Source organism: Fringilla coelebs (assembly GCF_963513975.1).
Source record: "Fringilla coelebs genome assembly, chromosome: 21".
Classification (NCBI taxonomy): Eukaryota; Metazoa; Chordata; class Aves; order Passeriformes; family Fringillidae; genus Fringilla; species Fringilla coelebs.
The window spans coordinates 3,488,317-3,507,504 of NC_140047.1; the positions used below are offsets into that span (position 1 = coordinate 3,488,317).

Below are 19,188 nucleotides of genomic sequence, written 5' to 3' on the forward strand. Positions count from 1 at the left end.
TTTTTTTTTTTTTGCTCAGACTGAATTTCCAGTAAGGTCATTAACAATTAATGTTCATACAATTATGCACACAAAGTGCCAGTGCCTGCTGGTAGCTCCAGTGTTCACTGCCGAGCCTCGGATTGTGTTTTCCTTGCTTGCTGCTTCCAAGGATAGAGAGAGAGCCCTTGGAAAGCCCTGACATTGTGTGATCAATGAACACCTGGCTCCAGGGGGTTGTATCCTGGGGGCTGCCACAATTCTTCATATCCTCATCCCAGTTCTTACACCTGAAGGACTGTCTTGGATTGAAAAGAAAGGTGTCTGCTAAGGAAGGCAGGAGCCTCTCTTGAAATGGAAAATGTAAACCTCCTCCCTCTGAATTGTTGTAATATTGAAATTAAGGGGCTTTCAGGCGAAGATATGGGAGCAGGAATAACAGTTCTTTACTAGAAAAATTAAAAATACAAATGCAATAGTTCAAATAAAGAAAACAAACCACTGCCAGAGCCAGACCCTGCCCTGTCCCCTGTGTGTCAGGGTGGGGGCACAGCCCCATCCCAGGGGGGCTCAGCCCTCCTGCAGTGCCAGCTGTGGCTCTGCTGCAGCAGGATCCTGCACAAGGGGGGAGTTTTCCTCTGCAGCTGCAGGGCTGCTGGAGATGGGCCTGCTCTCCCTCTGGGAATGCAGGGCAGGAGAAAGCTGCTCCTCTGGGAATGCAGGGGGCAAAGGCTGCTGTGCTGTTCCAGGGCAGATTGTATCCAGGTAGGAATGCTTGGCTCCTGCCCTGGGCACAGCATCTCCCCATGGGATGATGGAATTTGATCAGCCCTGCAGGGACACTCAGTGGCCATGGACAGCAGAGATCTCCTGGAGGGAGGATTGGCTGTGGGGGAGAGAAAGCAAACTGCCCAGTGAACAGAGAGAACTGCCCCAGCTCTGACAGATAGGAACAGATTACACAGCCCCATTTCCGACCTAAGACAAGGACAAATGCCACAAAACTCAGTCCTGCCAGGGAATTAAATGTTTGCATTTTCTGTCGTTAATCCCATTTTTTCCTTTCCCACAGGCCTTGCCTTATGTGTGTCTCCTCATTGCAATGCTGTTCTTCATCTATGCCATTATTGGCATGCAGGTAAAATATTTCATTCTTTCATTCTTCCCATAAGCAGCCTGGGTTTGTTCAGGGTGCAGACGGTTGTTTTATCCACAGCAGGAGCAGCACTGATTTGGGATGAGGCAAAAGCTCTCCTTGTCTGGTGTCAGATAAATTAGAAATGAAAACAAGGCCTCTTTTCCAACTTTAATTGTCAGTTTTTATGTTGAAGTGTCCCCAGTGAGCTGGACAAGCCAGCTGTGGGCATGAGCCTGGATCACATTTCAGCACTGGACATCCCTGAATCCCGTGGGAAAACACATCCCTTCCCCTGGCTGTGGACACATCAAGAGGCTGGGAAGAGGGAGCAGCCCAGGCACTGCACCTTCCTGAGAAGACATAATAAACTTTTCTTGGCCTGGGATGGAGCTGAACTGCTGGAAAGGACTTTGGGAATACAAAGCACATCAATCTCGTGTTTGATCTCCCAACACATTTTTATCTCCCTTTTCAGCACAGAAATTATTCCAGCTTTTGAGAGCCTTTAAACGAGGACAAATTCTTTCCCTGGCTTTTTTTCCAACTCCCCTTGATGTGCCTGGCTGAATCCCTTCTGTTTTCCTGGCAGGTATTTGGGAACATTGCCTTAGATGATGAAACCTCCATTAATCGGCACAACAACTTCCGGACCTTCCTCCAAGCCCTGATGCTCCTGTTCAGGTAAGGAGAGGATAAAACATCCTCTGGTTTATGTGTGAACAGCAAAAATATCTTTGTGTAGGTGCCAGTTGAGCTGCTCAGACTTGGGCACCCTTTAAAATAGGGATTTGTGTAAATTATCCATTCCTGCTTCCTCCTCCACAGCAGATTGGATTCAGCCCCTCCACAAAGTGTCACCTAGAGCTGTGACCCCCCCATGGCAACTCAGGCAGAAGCTGAATATAGATCAGAACCCCACTGGTTTCACTGACTGATGGGTTTCCAGTCCTGAAACTTGGTCAATTTTTCTTTTATTTAAGTGAGAATTGCTTTAATTGACAGTTTTTGCATAACCAGAAGTCACCAGCTCCTACACCAACCCCACCTCTGCTTCAGAATTCAGGTGTTTCCCTCTGGGTCCATCCTGCCTGGAAATGAAGCATTTTCAAATTGAAAACCAATCAATTAAATAACAGATTTTTATTTTAAGACCTGGCAAAACAGGCCCTGCTCCAGCTTGGGGCAGTTTGGGAGAGATGTTCCTCATCCAGCTGTGGAGAACCCCCAGAGAACAGCAGCCCCTTCCAGCCCTGCCAAGGCTCAGCTCCAAGGATTCTGTGGTGCTTGGTACTGGATCCTTGCCTGGGAGTTCTGTGAAGCCAAACAGAAATGGAATTAGCCCTCTCTAGCTCAGAATAATCACTGGGCTCAGAACTGTGAATTTTAGTAAAACTGGGTCATTATTCAGCTTCATGGTCCCTCACCAGCCCCACAGCAGTGGGAGTGAGGAGCTGAGGCAGCAGGATTGGGATGGGAGTTGGTTTCTGCACAAATTCCCCACAAAGGGAATGGGCCTCTAACACCCAGGCACCAGGGGGGAAATCTGCTGTAATTCAGAGTAACCTGGAAGTTATTCCAGGTTAGATGGAGCACTGAGTTTTCCTGAAGTTTGTGTGCTGGCTGTGGGAATACAAGGCAAAATTCTTTTTTTCCCCTAAATGTTGAAGGAAAAAAAAGGAATTTTGGGAAGCAAAAATTGAGGGAAGCAGGAATTCAAAGTAAGTGCATGTGGAGAACCCCTGACTTCCAAACCAAGGGTGCACTTCATAGGGACTGCTTTATTTTGAGGACCAACTCTCTGGGACTCCCAAGTTTTTCCTTTTGGCTCTTTTCTCTCAATAGTAGAAGTTAGAGAGGAAGGAGGGAACAGGTGAAGAACACCCAGGAGACTGTGGTGAAAAAGAGACCCAAGTCCAGCCAGCCCATGCTGGAATTTATCTGCCTCATAAAGAAAGAGGAGATTCCAGTGGAGAAGCCTGGTTTCATTTCCCATCCTCTGCACTGGCTTTAGAGCACTAGGTTCAAAAGGCAACAATCTAAAATCTGCTTACTCAGATTTGTTTAAATCAATTGGGTTTTATTCTCCACAGAAGCAATAAAGCTTTTAGCCTACCTGAGCCTGTCTGGTTTCTGACACCCCCCTGTAACAGAGGGAAATGTTCTTTCTCCTTTCTTTCTCCTTTCTTTCTCACTAGTAGTTCCAACTCATAGTGTAAGCACAGTCTCTGCTCCTGGGCACAACCTTCCAACTAATTAATTTGGTTAATTGGGTGCAGTATTATTGCAGGGTGCTGCCATGGGGAGGGATGGATAAACTCAGCCTCTGCTCTGGTGTTGCAGGAGTGCTACAGGGGAAGCCTGGCATGAGATCATGTTGTCCTGCTTGAGCAACAGAGCCTGTGACCCCCTCTCTGGCCTCACCAAAAAGGAATGTGGCAGTGATTTTGCCTATTTCTACTTTGTGTCATTCATTTTCCTCTGCTCCTTCCTGGTAAGTCAGTCCTGAGCCCCCAAAGTGGGGGTGCTGCTGTGGATCCCCCAAACCCTCCCCTCCTCATCCCTAATTATAATTTAGACACCACCAAGCCAGCTTAGCTAAACCCCATTTATCATCCTGCTGATAAAATCCCCAAAGAGATCATTTAGTCATTAAAGGGAGAGGGTTTATCTTTCTTCTCACAGGGGCTCTAACATTTGGAATTAAGCATTAATGGGGTTTGTCTTGATTTATACCATCCCTTTGAAGAAGGGCAGTGGGGAGGGCAGGGGGACAATGTCTGAGTTCAGCAGCCTTTCCTGGGAGCATCATATTCATTTCCTAGAACCCCAGCATCTGCTGAGATGGGATCCAGGCTGGATCATGCTGGAGGCAGCACCAGTGATGGGGATGTGGGAAAATGGGCAGGAGAGGAGGAGGCAGCAGTGGCATTCCCAGGGATCCAGGGCTCTGTTGGAGAGTTTCTCCTTGGAGTGAGGTTGCTCCTTGTAGTAATATCCAGTTATGGGAATCATGTCTGCTTCCCTTCCAGGTTTTAATTTTTAAAATTCTCTTCTCATTCCCCTTCCCCTTCCTCTTTACCTCCCATTCTTCTTCCCTTCCCATTTTACTTCCCTTCTCCTTTCTCCTTTCCCTTTTTTTCTCCTTCCCCCCTTCTCCTTTCCCCTTTTCTCCCTTTCCCCGTCTCCTTTCTCCCTTCTCTCTTCTCCTTTCTCCCTTTCCTTCTCTGTTGCCCTTTCATGTCTTTTCCCTTCCTTTCTCCTTTCCCTTTTTCTCTCTTCCCTTTTCTTTTTTCTCCCTTCCCTTCTCTGCTCCCCCCTCCTTTCTTTCCCTTCTCCTCTCTTCCCCCTTTATCCTTTCCCTTCTCCTTTCTCCCTTTCCTTCTCTGTTCCACTCTCTCTTTCCTTTCCCTTCCTTTCTCCTTTCCCTCTTTCTCTCTTCCCCCTTCTCCTTCCCCCCTTCCTTTCTTTGCTCCCCTCTCCCTTCTTCCCCATTTTCTCCTTCCCCCTTCCCTTCTCGGTTCCCCTCTCCCTCCTCCTTTCCCCCTCTCCGTCCCCTGGCGGCCCCACCCCGCAGATGCTGAACCTGTTCGTGGCAGTGATCATGGACAATTTCGAGTACCTGACCCGGGACTCCTCCATCCTCGGCCCGCACCACCTGGACGAGTTCGTGCGGGTGTGGGCAGAGTACGACCCGGCAGCCTGGTACGTGCGGGGACAGCGGGCTGGGACAGAGGGACAGGGACAGAGGGACAGCGGGCTGGGACAGAGGGACAGCGGGGTGGGACAAGGGGACAGCAGGGTAGGGACAGGGGGACACCAGGATAGGGACAACGGGACAGGGACAGAGGGACACCAGGATAGGGACAGAGGGACACCGGGGTAGGGAAAGGGGGACACCAGAGTAGGGACAGAGGGACACCGGGACAGGGACAGGGACAGGGGGACACCGGGATAGGGACAGAGGGACACCAGAGTAGGGACAGAAGGACACCAGGATAGGGATGGAAGGACAGCAGGATAGGGACGGAAGGACAGCAGGATAGAGACAGAGGGACACCAAGATAGGGACAGAGGGACAGCAGGATAGAGACAGAGGGACACCAAGATAGGGACAGAGGGACAGCAGGATAGGGACAGAGGGACACCAGGATAGGGACTGAGGGACACCAGGATAAGGACAGAGGGGCAGCAGGATAGAGACAGAGGGACACCAAGATAGGGACAGAGGGACAGCAGGATAGAGACAGAGGGACACCAGGATAGGGACAGAGGGACACTGGGATAGGGACAGAGGGACACTGCCGCTGTAACGCTGCACCTGAGCAGGCTCAGAACCCGCTGTTCCAGCTCCAGGATTTGGGGGAAGGTGGCTGGGAAATGCTGCAGTTCCCTGAGCGCTGCAGAGGAACACACCTGGTGTCACTGCAAGGGCGTTTCCTTCCCGCACAGCCAAACCCTGCAGGCAAAGCGCAGCCAAAAATGAACAGATTAAAGCCTCAGTTCCACTGAGCCCGCCTCAATGGCCCTGGAGAAAAGCTATTTAGCACTTCCAAAAGGAGCTTTGGGTTCCTGCATCCCATCCGGAGATGCAAATCCGCAAATCTCTGCTGTTGGCAGCGCTTGAGGGAGTGGGAGAGGTTCACACCTCATTTGTGCGGCGTTGTTTTAATCGAGATCCACCTTGGTGGTTTCCCAAATGCTGTGCAGACACCTCAGGCTGCATCTGAGTCAGGTCCTGCAGGCTCTGCTCCATCCTCCCACCCGCTCCCAGAGGGAATGATGTGATGTTCCTCTGCCTTAGGGTGGTTTCCTGAAAAAATGGGACTTTTTCAAACAGCCTTTCCTCATTAAACATAACATTTTTCTCCTGGAAGCCTCCTTGTAATGACATCAAGCTCTAGGTGGGAATTTGGGCCTTTTGAGTAATATTTAGCTCTGGAGTTGCAGTTGAGGTTATAAGATGTGCAAAATGATCAGGAAAAAATGAAATGGGCCAAAGTTTGGAAGTGTTTAATTCTTACATTTAATTGTCTGATAAAATATTCCTGATTTATGAGTGGGTTAAAGGAGGGGATGGTTTTCTCACACTGGACAAGGAGATGTTTATTTTAGGTGTTTATTTTTTTAATTTCATTTCTTCCAAGACACAAGGGATCTGCACACTGGGCTTAGGCAGTGGAGCAGCAGCACAGACCCCAAATTCAGGAATTTTTTTAAATGGAGGGAATGGCCCTGCCCAATGACCACTTCTAGAGCAGGACTGATTAAATAAATTGCTTTTCTGTATTGCTGCACCACAGCCCTGGTGATGGAGTTATTCTCATTGCTGGATGCTCTGTCCCAGGTCCCAGTAATTCCTTGATATTCTATTTGGGAATTTGCCTGTTGGGAGACTCTGTTAATTTAAAGCTCTGCTAATTTTGGATCCCTTTTTTTCCTCCCTGTGAGTTCCTGTGCCATGAATCTCCTCTGGATTTGTGATGCTTCCAGCTCTTCCAATCTTTCCTTTCTGTTTTGTTTCCCTTCAGCAGAGACAGAAGCAGAGAGTGTTTGGATAATCAACATCTCAAACTCCCTGCTAGGATGCAATTAAACTGCTTTCAAATCTCACTTCAAATTATTTAGCCTAACTTTAAATAGAAACTTGTCCCAAAAACCTGCATTTCTCCGAACTGTGGGGGATTTTAACTGCTCCAAGCCACCCCTACTACCAACCTGAATATTTACTCCACACTTACTACCAGCTTGTAATCTCCAGGCAGATTTTCATCCCCACGAGGTCTGTGACATCCTTTGTGAGGATTTAGTAGGCATAAATAGCTTTTCTTGTTCCCTTTTTCCAATCCAATCCTGTCTCTTCCCACTAGAAAATCTCAATGAGGCTGAAAACTCAGGAGTGCCTCGTTGCTCTTTAAAAAAACAGCCTTGGCTCTACATCCCTGGGAGGAGGAACACACCTGCAAGGGGGAAAATGGGATCAATGTGGATTTTTAATGTTTATGTTCAGGAACTTTCCACCCAGCAGAGGCACCAGCAGTGAGTTTACAGGAAGATTTCTCGCTCTATTAACTCTGAGTCACTCAGGGGCCAAACTCCATTCCCAGAGCTGCTAAGGCAGAAAATGTCACATACTAAGATGCTAATTCTGGTTTTTTGGTTGTTTTTTTTTTTTTTCTCTAACCCTGTTCCCTTTTCACTCTGCTGGGAAGTTATTGAGTGTGAATAGTTTCACTGAAATCACGTTTTCAGAAGTGGGACTAAAATCTTCACAAATCTGAAATCCTTTCACACTTTAAGCCAGAACTGAGCTTTCAGGAGGTGTCTGATTTCTCCTTCTGGTATTGAAGGTGGATTTTCCTAGTGCCAATGCCCAACAGGCTCTGGAGGTGACACTTTCTGCTCTCCCAGCAAATCCCTCCTTGCCCAGGAATGGCCCTGCTGGGGTTATGTAGGAGGTGACAGTGGCAGGGAGAGGTTCCCAAGGTTTTAAAGCAGCTAATTTGAATCCTGGCAATAATCCATTGAAGAGCTGTAATAAAATCCCAGGAATAACCAGTTAAAGAGGCTCTTTGTGGCCTGCAGGCTCTGGGTGTTGGGCAGTGGAGTCTGGAGGCTGATGCTCAGGACAGGGAATTAAAACATGAGTGGGAAAGGAAACCCAATGTTTGGGAAGCCTTCCACACAGCACTGAAGGTTTCCCAGAGGAAAATCCAAGGATATAAGGTTGGGTGAGCAGTTGGAAGTTCTCTCTCTGTGTGTTGAAGTGGCTCCTTCCTTTCCAGGCTAACCTTTCTTTTCAGCGTGTTTTGCCCTTCCAACTTGTCCTGTTTGCCTGTGGAAAAGCTGATTTTTTTCCCTGTTTCCCTATGGAAAAGCTGATTTTTCCCTGTTTGCCCATGGAAAAGCTGATTCCTTTGGATTTTGCTGTCATAACCTCTGGTGTTTCCTTTCCAGTTGCCGCATTCATTATAAGGATATGTACAATTTGTTACGTGTAATTGCTCCACCCCTGGGCTTAGGAAAGAAGTGCCCTCATAGGGTGGCCTACAAGGTTTGGAATTTCAGAGATCCCTCCAGCATCTCTAGTCCTGGTTCTGTTTCTTTTTATCCCCTCTTCCCTCCCCCGAGTGCAAATGCAACCAGTAGAGGAAAGAAAGTGTAACGTAACCAATCCCCTGCCTGAAAAAAGGAATGATTGACTGACTGCCTCCTTTTTCCTCCATGCATCCCTTCCCTGTCTCCTCCCACACCCCAGCTGGCTGGGGACAGGCACTTTTATGGGACAGGGAACCCTCCAGCTTCCATCCTGCCAGCTCCAGCTGGGAAGTCCTGGGGCAATTTATCCCAGCACTTCAATATATTCCAGAGAGAAATGGCATCCCAACGTTTCCAGGGAGCAGCAAGTTTGGTTTGGCTTTGTAGCATTTTTTGATCAATTGTTGAGTGATCAACTTGCCCTTTCCTGAGCAGGAAAACCATTGGATCTGGGCAGAGATGAGGGATGAGCTTTCCATGGTGCCACAGCCAGAGATGGCCTGGGGGTTAAATGATGTCTCTGAGCTGTGGTGGACACCCAGGGAAAGCTCCTGCTCATGGCACAGGGAGAGTTCCCTGTGCTTGGGGGGCCAGGTGGGGGATTTAGGACAGATCTTGCTGAGAAATCAGCATGGGATGGACATCAGTGGGGACCCAGTTCCAGGCAGGGAATTTCTTGGAAAACAGAGGATGAAGGACACAGCTGGAAGCAGCCAGCCCAGAGCTTCCTTTTCCTCTCCACTCCAGCCCAGGTGTTTCCCACACCTGAGTGAGGATTAAGAACTCAGAAACTCTGCAGAGGAAGAGGAGACCCCATACCCCAGCCCAGGAGCAGGAAGGAGCCAGGGGAGGACATTGGCTCCAGTTCCCATTTTGTGTCTCTCAGCAGCCTCCACCCTCTGGGTGGGATTTTATCTGCAGCAGTTACCAGGGACAGGAATAGATGTTTTGGGCTGGGTGAGTTCTCTCCTCCTCCTCCTCCATCGAAGCTTTACATAGGAACTGAGACTATGTCAGGGCACTGGGCTGGTGGGAGGGTTCCTGCTCAGAAAAGGGGGGTTAAAATGGGTTTTCTTTGTTGGTATAGAGATGAGGACATTATCTTGCTTTTCCAGGGGTTGAACTCTAATTAATAACATCCCTGGGTCTCCTCAGATGCCAGGCAGCAGAGATTTGCACATTGTATAAGCAGTTGGGAAAACAAAAGGAGATTGGAACAGTTCTGTTCCCAGTTCCAACAGGCACAAAAAGGTGAAGCAGGAATATCTTGCTGTTTTGCCCCCTTCTTTTTCAGGCCAGGATTTACCCACCACCACCACTGTGTGCTGAAGGGAGATGCCCTCAGTAATGGGCTGCTCTGAGGCACTTTTCCCAGACCTCTGTAATTCCCAGCTGAGGTTGGCATGGTGAGAAACAGGCCCCACCAAAAGTGAGGGAGGAACAGGTTCTCCTCCCACCTCCTGCCAGGGCTAGGCTCTGCTTTTGCTGGAGCAGGAATTTGCAGAATCCCAGCCCCAGCCAGGAGCGGGAGCAGTCTCAGTGCGTCTCTCCCCAGATGCAGAAGTCAAACCCCCCACGTTTGACTTCTCCCTTGTCCCATCACCCAAACCCAAACCCAAAGTGCTGCTTCCTGGCAGGAAAGCTGGGTTGTGTTCCCCCAGCCCTGTCCCATAACTCTGCCCCCCAGCTCTCCCTGGCATGGTGACCTGGCTGCTTTGGGGGGTGATGGGGGAGCCTTCATCCCCCACCCCGCCAACAGCCAGCCAAACCCAGCCCTGCCACCCCTTCTACCCCGGGGGACATCAAGCATTCCCCAGGGACATCAATCATTCCCCAGGGGACAGCAATCATTCCCAGGGCCACCCCTGCAGGAGGAGGAGACGTTGGGCGCCGAAACAGCAACGGAAGCGGAGCCTCCTTTCTCCTGCCCCACCTCTTGAGTTTGGTTTTGTTTCCCGGAGAAATCTGATTAACCAGATCTCTGTTTTCTTGTCTGCTCTCCCTTCTCTCTCTCCGCCTTTTCATTTGCTCCATTGTGTTGCCTTTTCCCCCACCCCTCTCCCGTTCTCCCCGCCTCAATCCGATGGGATTTCTGTGTCCTGGTGCTTTTGCCTCCATCCCTGTGGTGCCAGCGGGCGCATCAGTTACACAGACATGTATGAGATGCTGAGACACATGTCCCCACCTCTAGGCCTTGGGAAGAAATGCCCAGCTCGTGTTGCCTATAAGGTAGAAAACCTCCCCAGGAACTCCTGCCCAACCACCAGCTTTTCTGTGCCGTGGCTGAAGTGGGGTTTCTGTGGCATTGGTGTTGTTCTTCTGGACTTTTCTGGTGCTTTCTCTGCTTTCCAAGCAAGATTTTGGATCTTCTGATTTTTTTCTTCTTAGTTTTTATATATTTCTATATATATATAATTTTTTTGGGTAACTTTTTTTCTGGTCTTTGAAACTCTGGCACATCAGTTTGTCTTTCTAAGTATGTCTCTGCTCTCTCTCTATCAGTGTTTCTCTCTCTTTTCTCTCATTCTCCTCCCATTTAGGTTAATTTGAGGAGGGACCATGCTAATGAGCAAATTACCCCCCATTAGATCCCCATTTTTCTTCCTGGGGCTCTTTGTCTCACTAACCCTTCAGTAGAATGTTGTTTTTTCTTCCTCTTAATTAGACTGGAGTAATTAGAGTAGGCAGTACTGTAGGAGTGAGCAAGCAATTAAACAGAGACAACACCAGAAGGGCTCCTTAAACACCCTCGTGGAAGAAATGACTTTAACAGACAACATTTAGGACAGGGAGGTGGAGAAATCACTCCAGCTTATTGCTGATTTGGCAAAACTTTTTAACTGAGCCACCAGAGTGAATTCTATCCCTAAGGCTGCTGCCTGGCTGGAAATTCAGATGGAAATGGAGCAGTAAAGGCCAGGCTGCCCTCCCAAAAACTCTCAGGGAGCTTGGAGACTTCCATTTCCAGGGTGATTCCTTGGAAGTTTCACCACTGAACCTCACAGTTTAGAGGGAGAGGTTGCTCAGAACCATTTATCACTGGTGTGGTTGAGGATCCATCCAACCCAGCAGGATTTTTTTGGCTGCTGGTGTCACTCCAGCCACCCCCACACCTCAAAACTCAACCCAAAGGATCCAAACCACAACAGCCCCTCCTGTACTGAGGGATTTTTCACTGAGACCAAATAAACCCAAGATTTTTGTGAAGAGGCTCAAGCCAGACGCAAACCTGGGTCTGATTTATTCAGGCAAGAGGAAATTCAGATGAATCTTCCTACAGGATCTTCCTCAGCGTGCCAGGATTTAAAATAAAAGGAAAATGAAACATAACCTTAAATCTCTCCACTTAGGTGGCTTTGCTGTATTTGATTTGTTCCTGGACACCATAACTGAGCTTGAGGAACCCAACTAGATCAAAATTCCAGGTCTCAGCTATTTTAGACACCAATTATCCACAGAAATCCAGTGATTTGCAACCCCAGAGTTTCCATTGGTTTAGGAGAGCTGTGTCCTGCTGAAAGGGGGTGTTTGCAGGTGGGCAACCAGATCTGCTCTGGGGCTGTACCAGAAAGATATAACTCTTTCTTTTTTTCCTAAATCTTATAGAATTCAAAAATGAAGAAAACAAAAGGGGATAAAGAGATCATGCATCAAAATAGGCATTTAAAAAAAGATTTTGGGCTGATTTTCATAGCAGACTTTGTGCCCACAGGCATTTCTTCAGCCTGAGAATTTCCTAATATCTCCTTTAATTTGTCTGTCCCTACAGAACAAACCCACAGAACCAGGGTACATAGGAATGGCTTCTTTTTATAACCCAGACTCCTGATTTTTTAAAGACATCGTTAATTTTTCCCCATCTCAGAAGAACCCTCTGGATTGTGTCTGTGTGTCACAAGCAGAGGCAGAGATGGGTTCAAACAGCTCCAGTCTGGGTGAACATTGCATTTCTCTGAGTTTGGAGATGATCACATTCATTTCCCTTTATCAAAGAGCCCTGAACTACAAAATACAGATTTAAGACAAGATCAGGATTTCCCCCATGGATTGAAGCTGCACTTTGGGCTGATCTCTCACCCAGTTATTGCTGATAAAATTAACCCCTCATGAGTCAGGACTGGTTTTTGCTCCTTCCCTCCTCCCTTCTCCGTGCAGCACATCCATGGGTTGGTGCTGGGCACCTTCCCCCATGACTGTGGTGGCATGTGGCACCCCCTGCCCTGCTCCTGCCAGGTGTCCCCCATGCTGTCACTCATGTGACATCCCCTCCCAAGTGGATGAGAGACTCAGGAGGGCACTGAAATCCCCTGGGCACTGCCCCCTCCCCGAGCCTGCAGAGGGACATCGACCCCCTGCTCCTGCAGGTGTAGCTCAGTCAGTGCCAACAGCAGCCAGGGCTTTGTCTCTGCCCTATTTTCTCCCTCTGGTTTTTAAAACCCTGACTGTTCTGTCCAGCAAAAGCTCTTTTGCCCCACACATCCCCCTTTTTCTTTCCATGTCTACTTTTCCCCAGTCCTTGTCAGAGGTTTTGTGTGTTTTCCCCACGTCTTTGTTGCCTTCTCAGCGCGTCCACACTGGTTTTTGTTTGGATTTTCCCCTCTTTGCAGCCTCCTTGGCTGCTGTCCTTCCTTTCTGCTGTTTTCTGGTTCCCCTTTCTCAACTGTTCTCCTTGGTCAGCCTGACCAGCCTCTGCAGTTCCGTGTGGCTTTGCTGCTTGCCCGAGGTGCACGGGATCCTCAGGCACCAGGGAGCTCTATCCTGCACTGGGCTGGGGGAGGAGGCTGCAAATCCCAAATTCCTGTGCTCACTTCTGGGCCACCCACAGTGAGAAGGGCATTGAGGGGCTGGAGCGTGTCCAGGGAAGGGGCTGGATCCCCAGGAGAGGCTGAGGGAGCTGGGAAGGGGCTCAGCCTGGAGAAAAGGAGGCTCAGGGGGGCCCTTGTGGCTCTGCACAGCTCCTGACAGGAGGGGACAGCCCAGGGGTCAGGCTGTGCTCCAGGGAACAGGGACAGGAGGAGAGGGAACAGCTCAGGGTGGACAGCAGGAAGAATTTCTTCACAAAGAGTTTTCAAGCCCTGGAAGAGGCTTCCCAGGGCAGTGGTGGAATTACCACTGCTGGAGGGATTTAAAACCACACAGATGTGGATGTGGGACTTGGGGAACATGGGTCAGAGGTGGCCTTGCAGTGCTGGATCAGTGTTTGGACTCAGTGATCTTGGAGGTCTTCTCCATCCTAAATGATTTTGTGATTCCATCAATTTCAGTCTTTTCTATCCCATGAGATGTAAAGGAGGAAGGAAACCTCTTTGCCCTCACTCTGCTCTCTTAGGATTTGCTCACTGTCCCTGCCCATGGCAGAGGGTAGAACTGGACGAGCTTTGAGGTCCCTTCCAACCCAAACCATCCCGGGATTCTGTGATTCCTGGCATGATCTGAGAGGGATGAAAGCTGTGGAGAGCCTCTCCAAAGCCAGCAGAATTAAACCAGAGTAAAATCATTCCAACTAGGTCGGGGTGAATTATTCATAACAGATAATTTATTCACCAAACTCGACCTCATTTCCCACAGCAGCACTCCACTGTCCCGAATTTATTCCTGTCTGGGGATCATTCCCAGAGCAGTTCCTGTCCCAGAGGCTGATGGGGTGCTCTTAATAATTCAAATTTGTCGGGGTGCCAGTAGTTTTCCAGGCACTATGTGCTCCTTTTCCTGCTGCCTCTGGGTATATGTGCCAGGGAAGAGGATTTAGGGTGTAGTAACTTTTCCTGGGTCAGGCTGGAATCCAGCAGAACACCTCTGATCCGGGGATACATTTTCCCCCTATTCCTCCAGCCCTTTCTCTGCCTTTTGGGCCATTGTCCAAGCAGTCCCTGAGCAAAGCTGAAATGGAATTTATTCCTGTCACAGAGATCTGGTTCCTCGTTAGCGCTGCCTTTGTTAATTGCCAATTAAACAGCGCCGGGGCCGCCTCCTGACCGCGCCCGGACCCCGCGCACCGAGCGCTGCCTCCCGACCCCGCCTCTAATCAGCCGCTCGTTATCAGCACAGCGTTAATTACGAGACTCCAGAGACATCGGCGTGCCTGCTGCCTCTGGGGCCCTCTCCTGCAGAAGCATTAACGAGCTCCAAATCCAACTAATTAAACGCGGGGGCTGCGGGAGGGATCCCCGAGCGGAGCGGGGACTCCACCTGCTGCCGGCTGCGCCTCCTCCCCGGAGGGGCTGGGAATGCCTTTCCTGCCAGCTCGGGGCTCCTGGGAAGCACTTCCACCTTTTTATTTCCCGGTTCCCATCATTAATTCACCCGGGAATCACAAATCCCGGGATGGTTTGGGTTGGAAAGGACCTCAAAGCTTGTCCAATTCCACCCTCTGCATGGGCAGGGACAGTGAGCACATCTTTAAGACAGCAGAGTGAGGGCAAAGAGGTTTTCTTCCCCCTTTTCATCTGATAGAAAAGACTGAAATTGATGGAATCACAGAATCATTTAGGATGGAGAAGACCTCCAAGATCATCGAGTCCAAACACTGATCCAGCCCCTGGATTCCCAAGTGATGCATGTTCTTTATCCCTGCAGGGAAGGAGCAGCAGGCTCCAAACATTTCCTTCTGGGCTCCAGAAAGATGGGAAATTATCCAAATTAGAGTTGGGATTTTTTTTTTCTGTTTGTTTTGGTTGAGTTATTTTTGTTGTTATTGAGATTTTTTTTTTTTTGGTTCGTTATTGTTTTTTCCTTTTTCCCCCTTTTCCTTTTCCCCCCTTCTTTTCCTTTTTTCCTCCCCTTTTTTCTTCTTTCCCTCCCTTTTCCTTCTTACTTTCCCTCCGTTTTCCTTTTTTTACCCCCCTCCCTTTTCCTCCCCCCCCCTTTCCATTGCCCCCTTTTCTTTTTTTCCCCAGTTTTCCATTTTTTCCCTTCATTTCTTTTCCCTCTCCTCTTTCCCTTTACCTCTCAAATTTTTTTATCCTGTTTCAAACCATGAGCTACAGCTCTGACACAGCCTTGAAGCACAACTTCAAGCAGAAGAAACAGAAAAAAATGGGAAATTTAATTTTTTTTAATTGAGTACACTCTAAACAACTTTTTAATTATTTTTCTTTTACCTATGTTCTTGTCCCTAAGTCTTTGAGAAAACTTGAGGTTTTCTCTTCTAGCCTGGTGCAGGATGAAAATCAAAAGTTCTTGATTGAATTTTGCAAGGAGAAATTTTGGGTCAAGCAGAATATTTTGAGTTTGAAAAATGTTACCAATTTAAATTGGATTGCTTTTAAATGCATCCTCTAGAAAAGGAGAGGAATTAAATACAGATAAAGTTAGAAAGTAAGCCTGGAAAGGCTTGAAATTTCAAGCTCTTCACAAGGAAATATTTTATGTGTTAGGTTATTTTGTAATATTGAAAGGAAAAAGAATTAGTATAATTTTTGTTTGCAGTTTCAGCCTTTTGACTGCATTTCTGGCATTGGGGGAAGGCACCAGACAATGTTCAAGGATCAAATCTCTCCTGGCTGTGCCAGTGTCTGGCTGATTCCTGGCTCCTCTGGGTGCCCACGGGGATTTGGGACATTGATTTGGGGTGTGGGGTGAGCAGTGTCTCACCCAGCCCTCCCTCACCACCCCAGCCGTGGTGGCAAAGCCATTTTGGATCCAAGATGAATCAATTCTTTTTCTTCCAGCTGCTCCACCCTCAGCAGAAGCTCTCAGACATGCCAGATATTCATTTAAAGAACAGATTTTCTCAAGCCAGGGGCTTCCAAGGCAGGAATTTTCCCTGGTTTTGGGAGGATCTCAGGTGGCTTTAGCTGAGGTTTGTTTTCTTTGGCTGCTGCAGGTTCTGAGGCATTTCTCTCTTATTTTATGGCATTTTTTTGGCCAAGAAATGGGCAGCTGGAAGGTGCAACCTGCAGCTCCCCTTGGCAGGGCAAGAACTCAAGTGTTGTCCAAAGGGAGGTGAATCCCAGACTGGCCCCCCAAGGGCATCCAGGGACTCATCTAATCACAGCTCCCCTCTCCTGAGCACCTCAAACCCCCTTTCTGCTCCCTGCTGGGTTCTCCCATTGGGAATTCCAGTGGCCTGGAGGTGTCTGAGTCACCTGTTCGACCAGTTTGGATACTGGGATGGAGAAAATGGCAGTGCAGAGGGAAATGCAGGGAGGAGGGCATGCAGGTGGGGTAGGGAGAGCCTCTTCCAGGTGCCTGTTTGCAGCAAAATGTGAGTTTTGCTCAGCTGGACTTCCAAAAGTGGAAGATCCTCCCCTAAATCCTCTGTCCCTGGCGTAATTGAGGAGGAGAGCGCTGCTCAGTACAGCTGTGGGTGGCCTCTGTTGTGCATCTGTATCCTTTGGGAAGTCAGCTGGGAGACCTGAGATGTGCCCAGGTGGTTTTTGCTGGTGGTTTCTGTGAGGATAGAGCTCTCCTGGGGGGAATTGCTCCTCATTTGCCTGTTCTTCACTTTGCATGCATCTTCTTTCTCTCTGCATCCCTTCCCTCTCTCCCACTCCAGTGGGATTCTGGGACTCTGATTGCTAACTGTGGGCTCTCATTGATGTTTTTTTTTGTAACTTTTTGTGTGCTGAGGGCAGAATTAGAATTAAATCCCGTTTCATTTGACATGAGTGAACAGAAAAAACCCCGTGGTGTTGCCAGCACTTCCTACTGTCACTGACTGAGAGGCTGAACTTTGATTTCCCTGTCTCTGGGGCTGGGCAGACACAGAATAACCTCTGGGCATGCTGTGAGGGAGAGCACAAGGGTTTGTCCCAGACTTCAGGTGACATTGTTAGAGTGGTCTGGGATGCAGTGAGAGCTGAAAATGTGTAAATAGGTGAGCAAGGAGATTTCAGCTCCTCTGAGCAGATTTTACACTGCACCAGCACTTTGTGCCCTTTGTCTGCTCATGCCAACACCAACAAGTGTCCCCCTGGGGGGAAATTGTCTCCAGAAGTGCCAGGGTGGGGTCTGCCCTCCCTGAGGGCATGGAAGTGTCCAGGGCCAGGCTGGAAGGAGCCTGGAGCAACCTGGACTAGGGAAAGGTCCCTGCCCATGGCAGGGGGTGGGATGAGATGGTCTTTAAGGTCTTTGCCAGCTCAAACCAGTCTGGGATTCTAGGGCAGCCCAGTCCATGCATCTGGGAAGCTGGAAGTAGAAGCTGGAAGATTGTTTAAGCAGGAAGGTTATCCCAGAGATGGAAAACCTGGCCAAGTCTTCGTGCCCCAGCCAGGGCTTGGTTTGGGGAAAACAGAGGAGCAGCTCCCACTGAGCCCTGAGGCTCCAGCAGGGCCCTGCTCTCACCTGCACCACGTTCCCTTCCCCAGCAGGAAAATGCCCACCAGCTGAGGAGTTTCTGCTCCAGGTTTTCCCCAGGACAGCAAAGAGGCTGCAGCAAAATCTGCATCTCTGCAAACAGTGCCAGGCATGTGCCCAGAGCCACGGGGGGAGTGCAGCTGGCACCTCCACCAGCCTTTAGGGGCTGTTGTTAGACAAAGAGGAGGTTTCTGGGCACACAGAGGGCTGTAAATAACAGCCCAGGCAGCTTTCAGGTGCGATGAAATTCTCTCCCCAGCAAAGGGCCCAGGCCAAGCTGCCACTTGGTTTTGAGGCTGTGCTCAGGCAGATCAACACCCAGGGACTTACTTGGACTTTTTTATCTAATTACACAATGCTACTTAAACCTGTGAAGAAGAAGGTGAAGAAGAAGGACCAGTCTCTGCCCTAAAACCTCCATCTTGCTATATATATATATGTATCACTATATCCTAAAACTTTAATAAGTTTTTCACCATATGATATTACACATTTCTGTTCAAACTCCACACCCACGATCCCAGTTCTGTCATTCCATTTTGGAAGCTTCTCCATGGCCTCAGGTCAACAGGTCAATACTCTGGGGGGTCAGTGTCTGTTAGCACAGAAATCTGAAATTCTCAGTAACCAGGGTTCCAAAGTCTGGATGGTGCAGACACCACTGGAGACAGTCAGGAAATGGGATGTGAGCCTCCCACCTGGCTTCCTTTTGGGAGAGCTCTGTGGGATTGCAGTGCAGTGCTGGCAAATCACTCATGAAACCACTGAGGTTCTACCCCAAACCTGCTCCATGGACAGGAGCTGCCATCCGTGTGCAGAATTTCAGCTCAGCACACAAAAAGTTCCTTCCTGTTTGTATTTTGGGTATTTTGGGGGTTCAGAGAGGGGCAGGTGAGGGTGGGGGGAGGACTCCTGGCCCTCCTCACAGCCAGCCCTGTCTGTCCCCAGCGCCTGGTGAGGATGAACATGCCCATCTCCCCCGAGGATTTAACTGTGCACTTCACCTCCACGCTGATGGCCCTGATCCGCACGGCCCTGGAGATCAAACTGGCCTCAGGTGAGAGGGACAGGGTGGCTGGGTCACCTGGAGATCAAACTGGCCTCAGGTGAGAGGAGGGGATGGCTGGGTCACCTGGAGATCAAACTGGCCTCAGGTGAGAGGAGGGGATGCTTGGGTCACCTGGAGATCAAACTGGCCTCAGGTGAGAGGGATGGGTGGCTGGGTCACCTGGAGATCAAACTGGCCTCAGGTGAGAGGGAGGGGATGCTTGGGTCACCTGGAGATCAAACTGGCCTCAGGTGAGAGGGACAGGGTGGCTGGGTCACCTGGAGATCAAACTGGCCTCAGGTGAGAGGCAGGGTGGCTGGGTCACCTGGAGGATGCAGCAAAGGCACCAAGGGCAGCTGAGCTCCTTGGAATGCTCTGTCACCATGGCACACAGGGATTAGGGAAGCTGAAGGCTCCTCAAGGTGTGGATTTGGTTATGCTGCAGGTTTCCTGTGCATGGAGAAACCCCAAAACAGCAGCAATAAGAGACCAGTGCCCTGCTTGGCCTCTTCCAGAGCTTTCCCCCAGCTTTGTCAGCCTCTGCCTTGCAGGATGGGAGGGCATTTTCTGCCATCTGAGCTCCAGAAAACCAGGAGAAAACTGGAGTTTACTGAGAGCACATTGACTCACAGCCCAGCTCCTGACCACAAGATGGGCTTGGTTGGTCACACCAAGGTGCCAGGGTCACCAA

General features: G+C 49.4%; 1 protein-coding gene across 1 annotated transcript in view; it reads left to right on the forward strand.

Moving 5' to 3' along the window:
• Window positions 1-19,188, forward strand: part of CACNA1B (calcium voltage-gated channel subunit alpha1 B) — a gene marked incomplete at its 5' end in the record, with an annotated part of 303,988 nt that overhangs the window by 267,865 nt on the left and 16,935 nt on the right. The window contains 6 exons of the mRNA XM_084219396.1: window positions 1,052-1,117; window positions 1,707-1,798; window positions 3,458-3,608; window positions 4,692-4,819; window positions 10,285-10,381; window positions 18,398-18,506. Of these exons, the coding sequence (XP_084075522.1) occupies window positions 1,052-1,117; window positions 1,707-1,798; window positions 3,458-3,608; window positions 4,692-4,819; window positions 10,285-10,381; window positions 18,398-18,506 (643 nt within the window). The remainder of the gene's footprint in view (window positions 1-1,051; window positions 1,118-1,706; window positions 1,799-3,457; window positions 3,609-4,691; window positions 4,820-10,284; window positions 10,382-18,397; window positions 18,507-19,188) is intronic.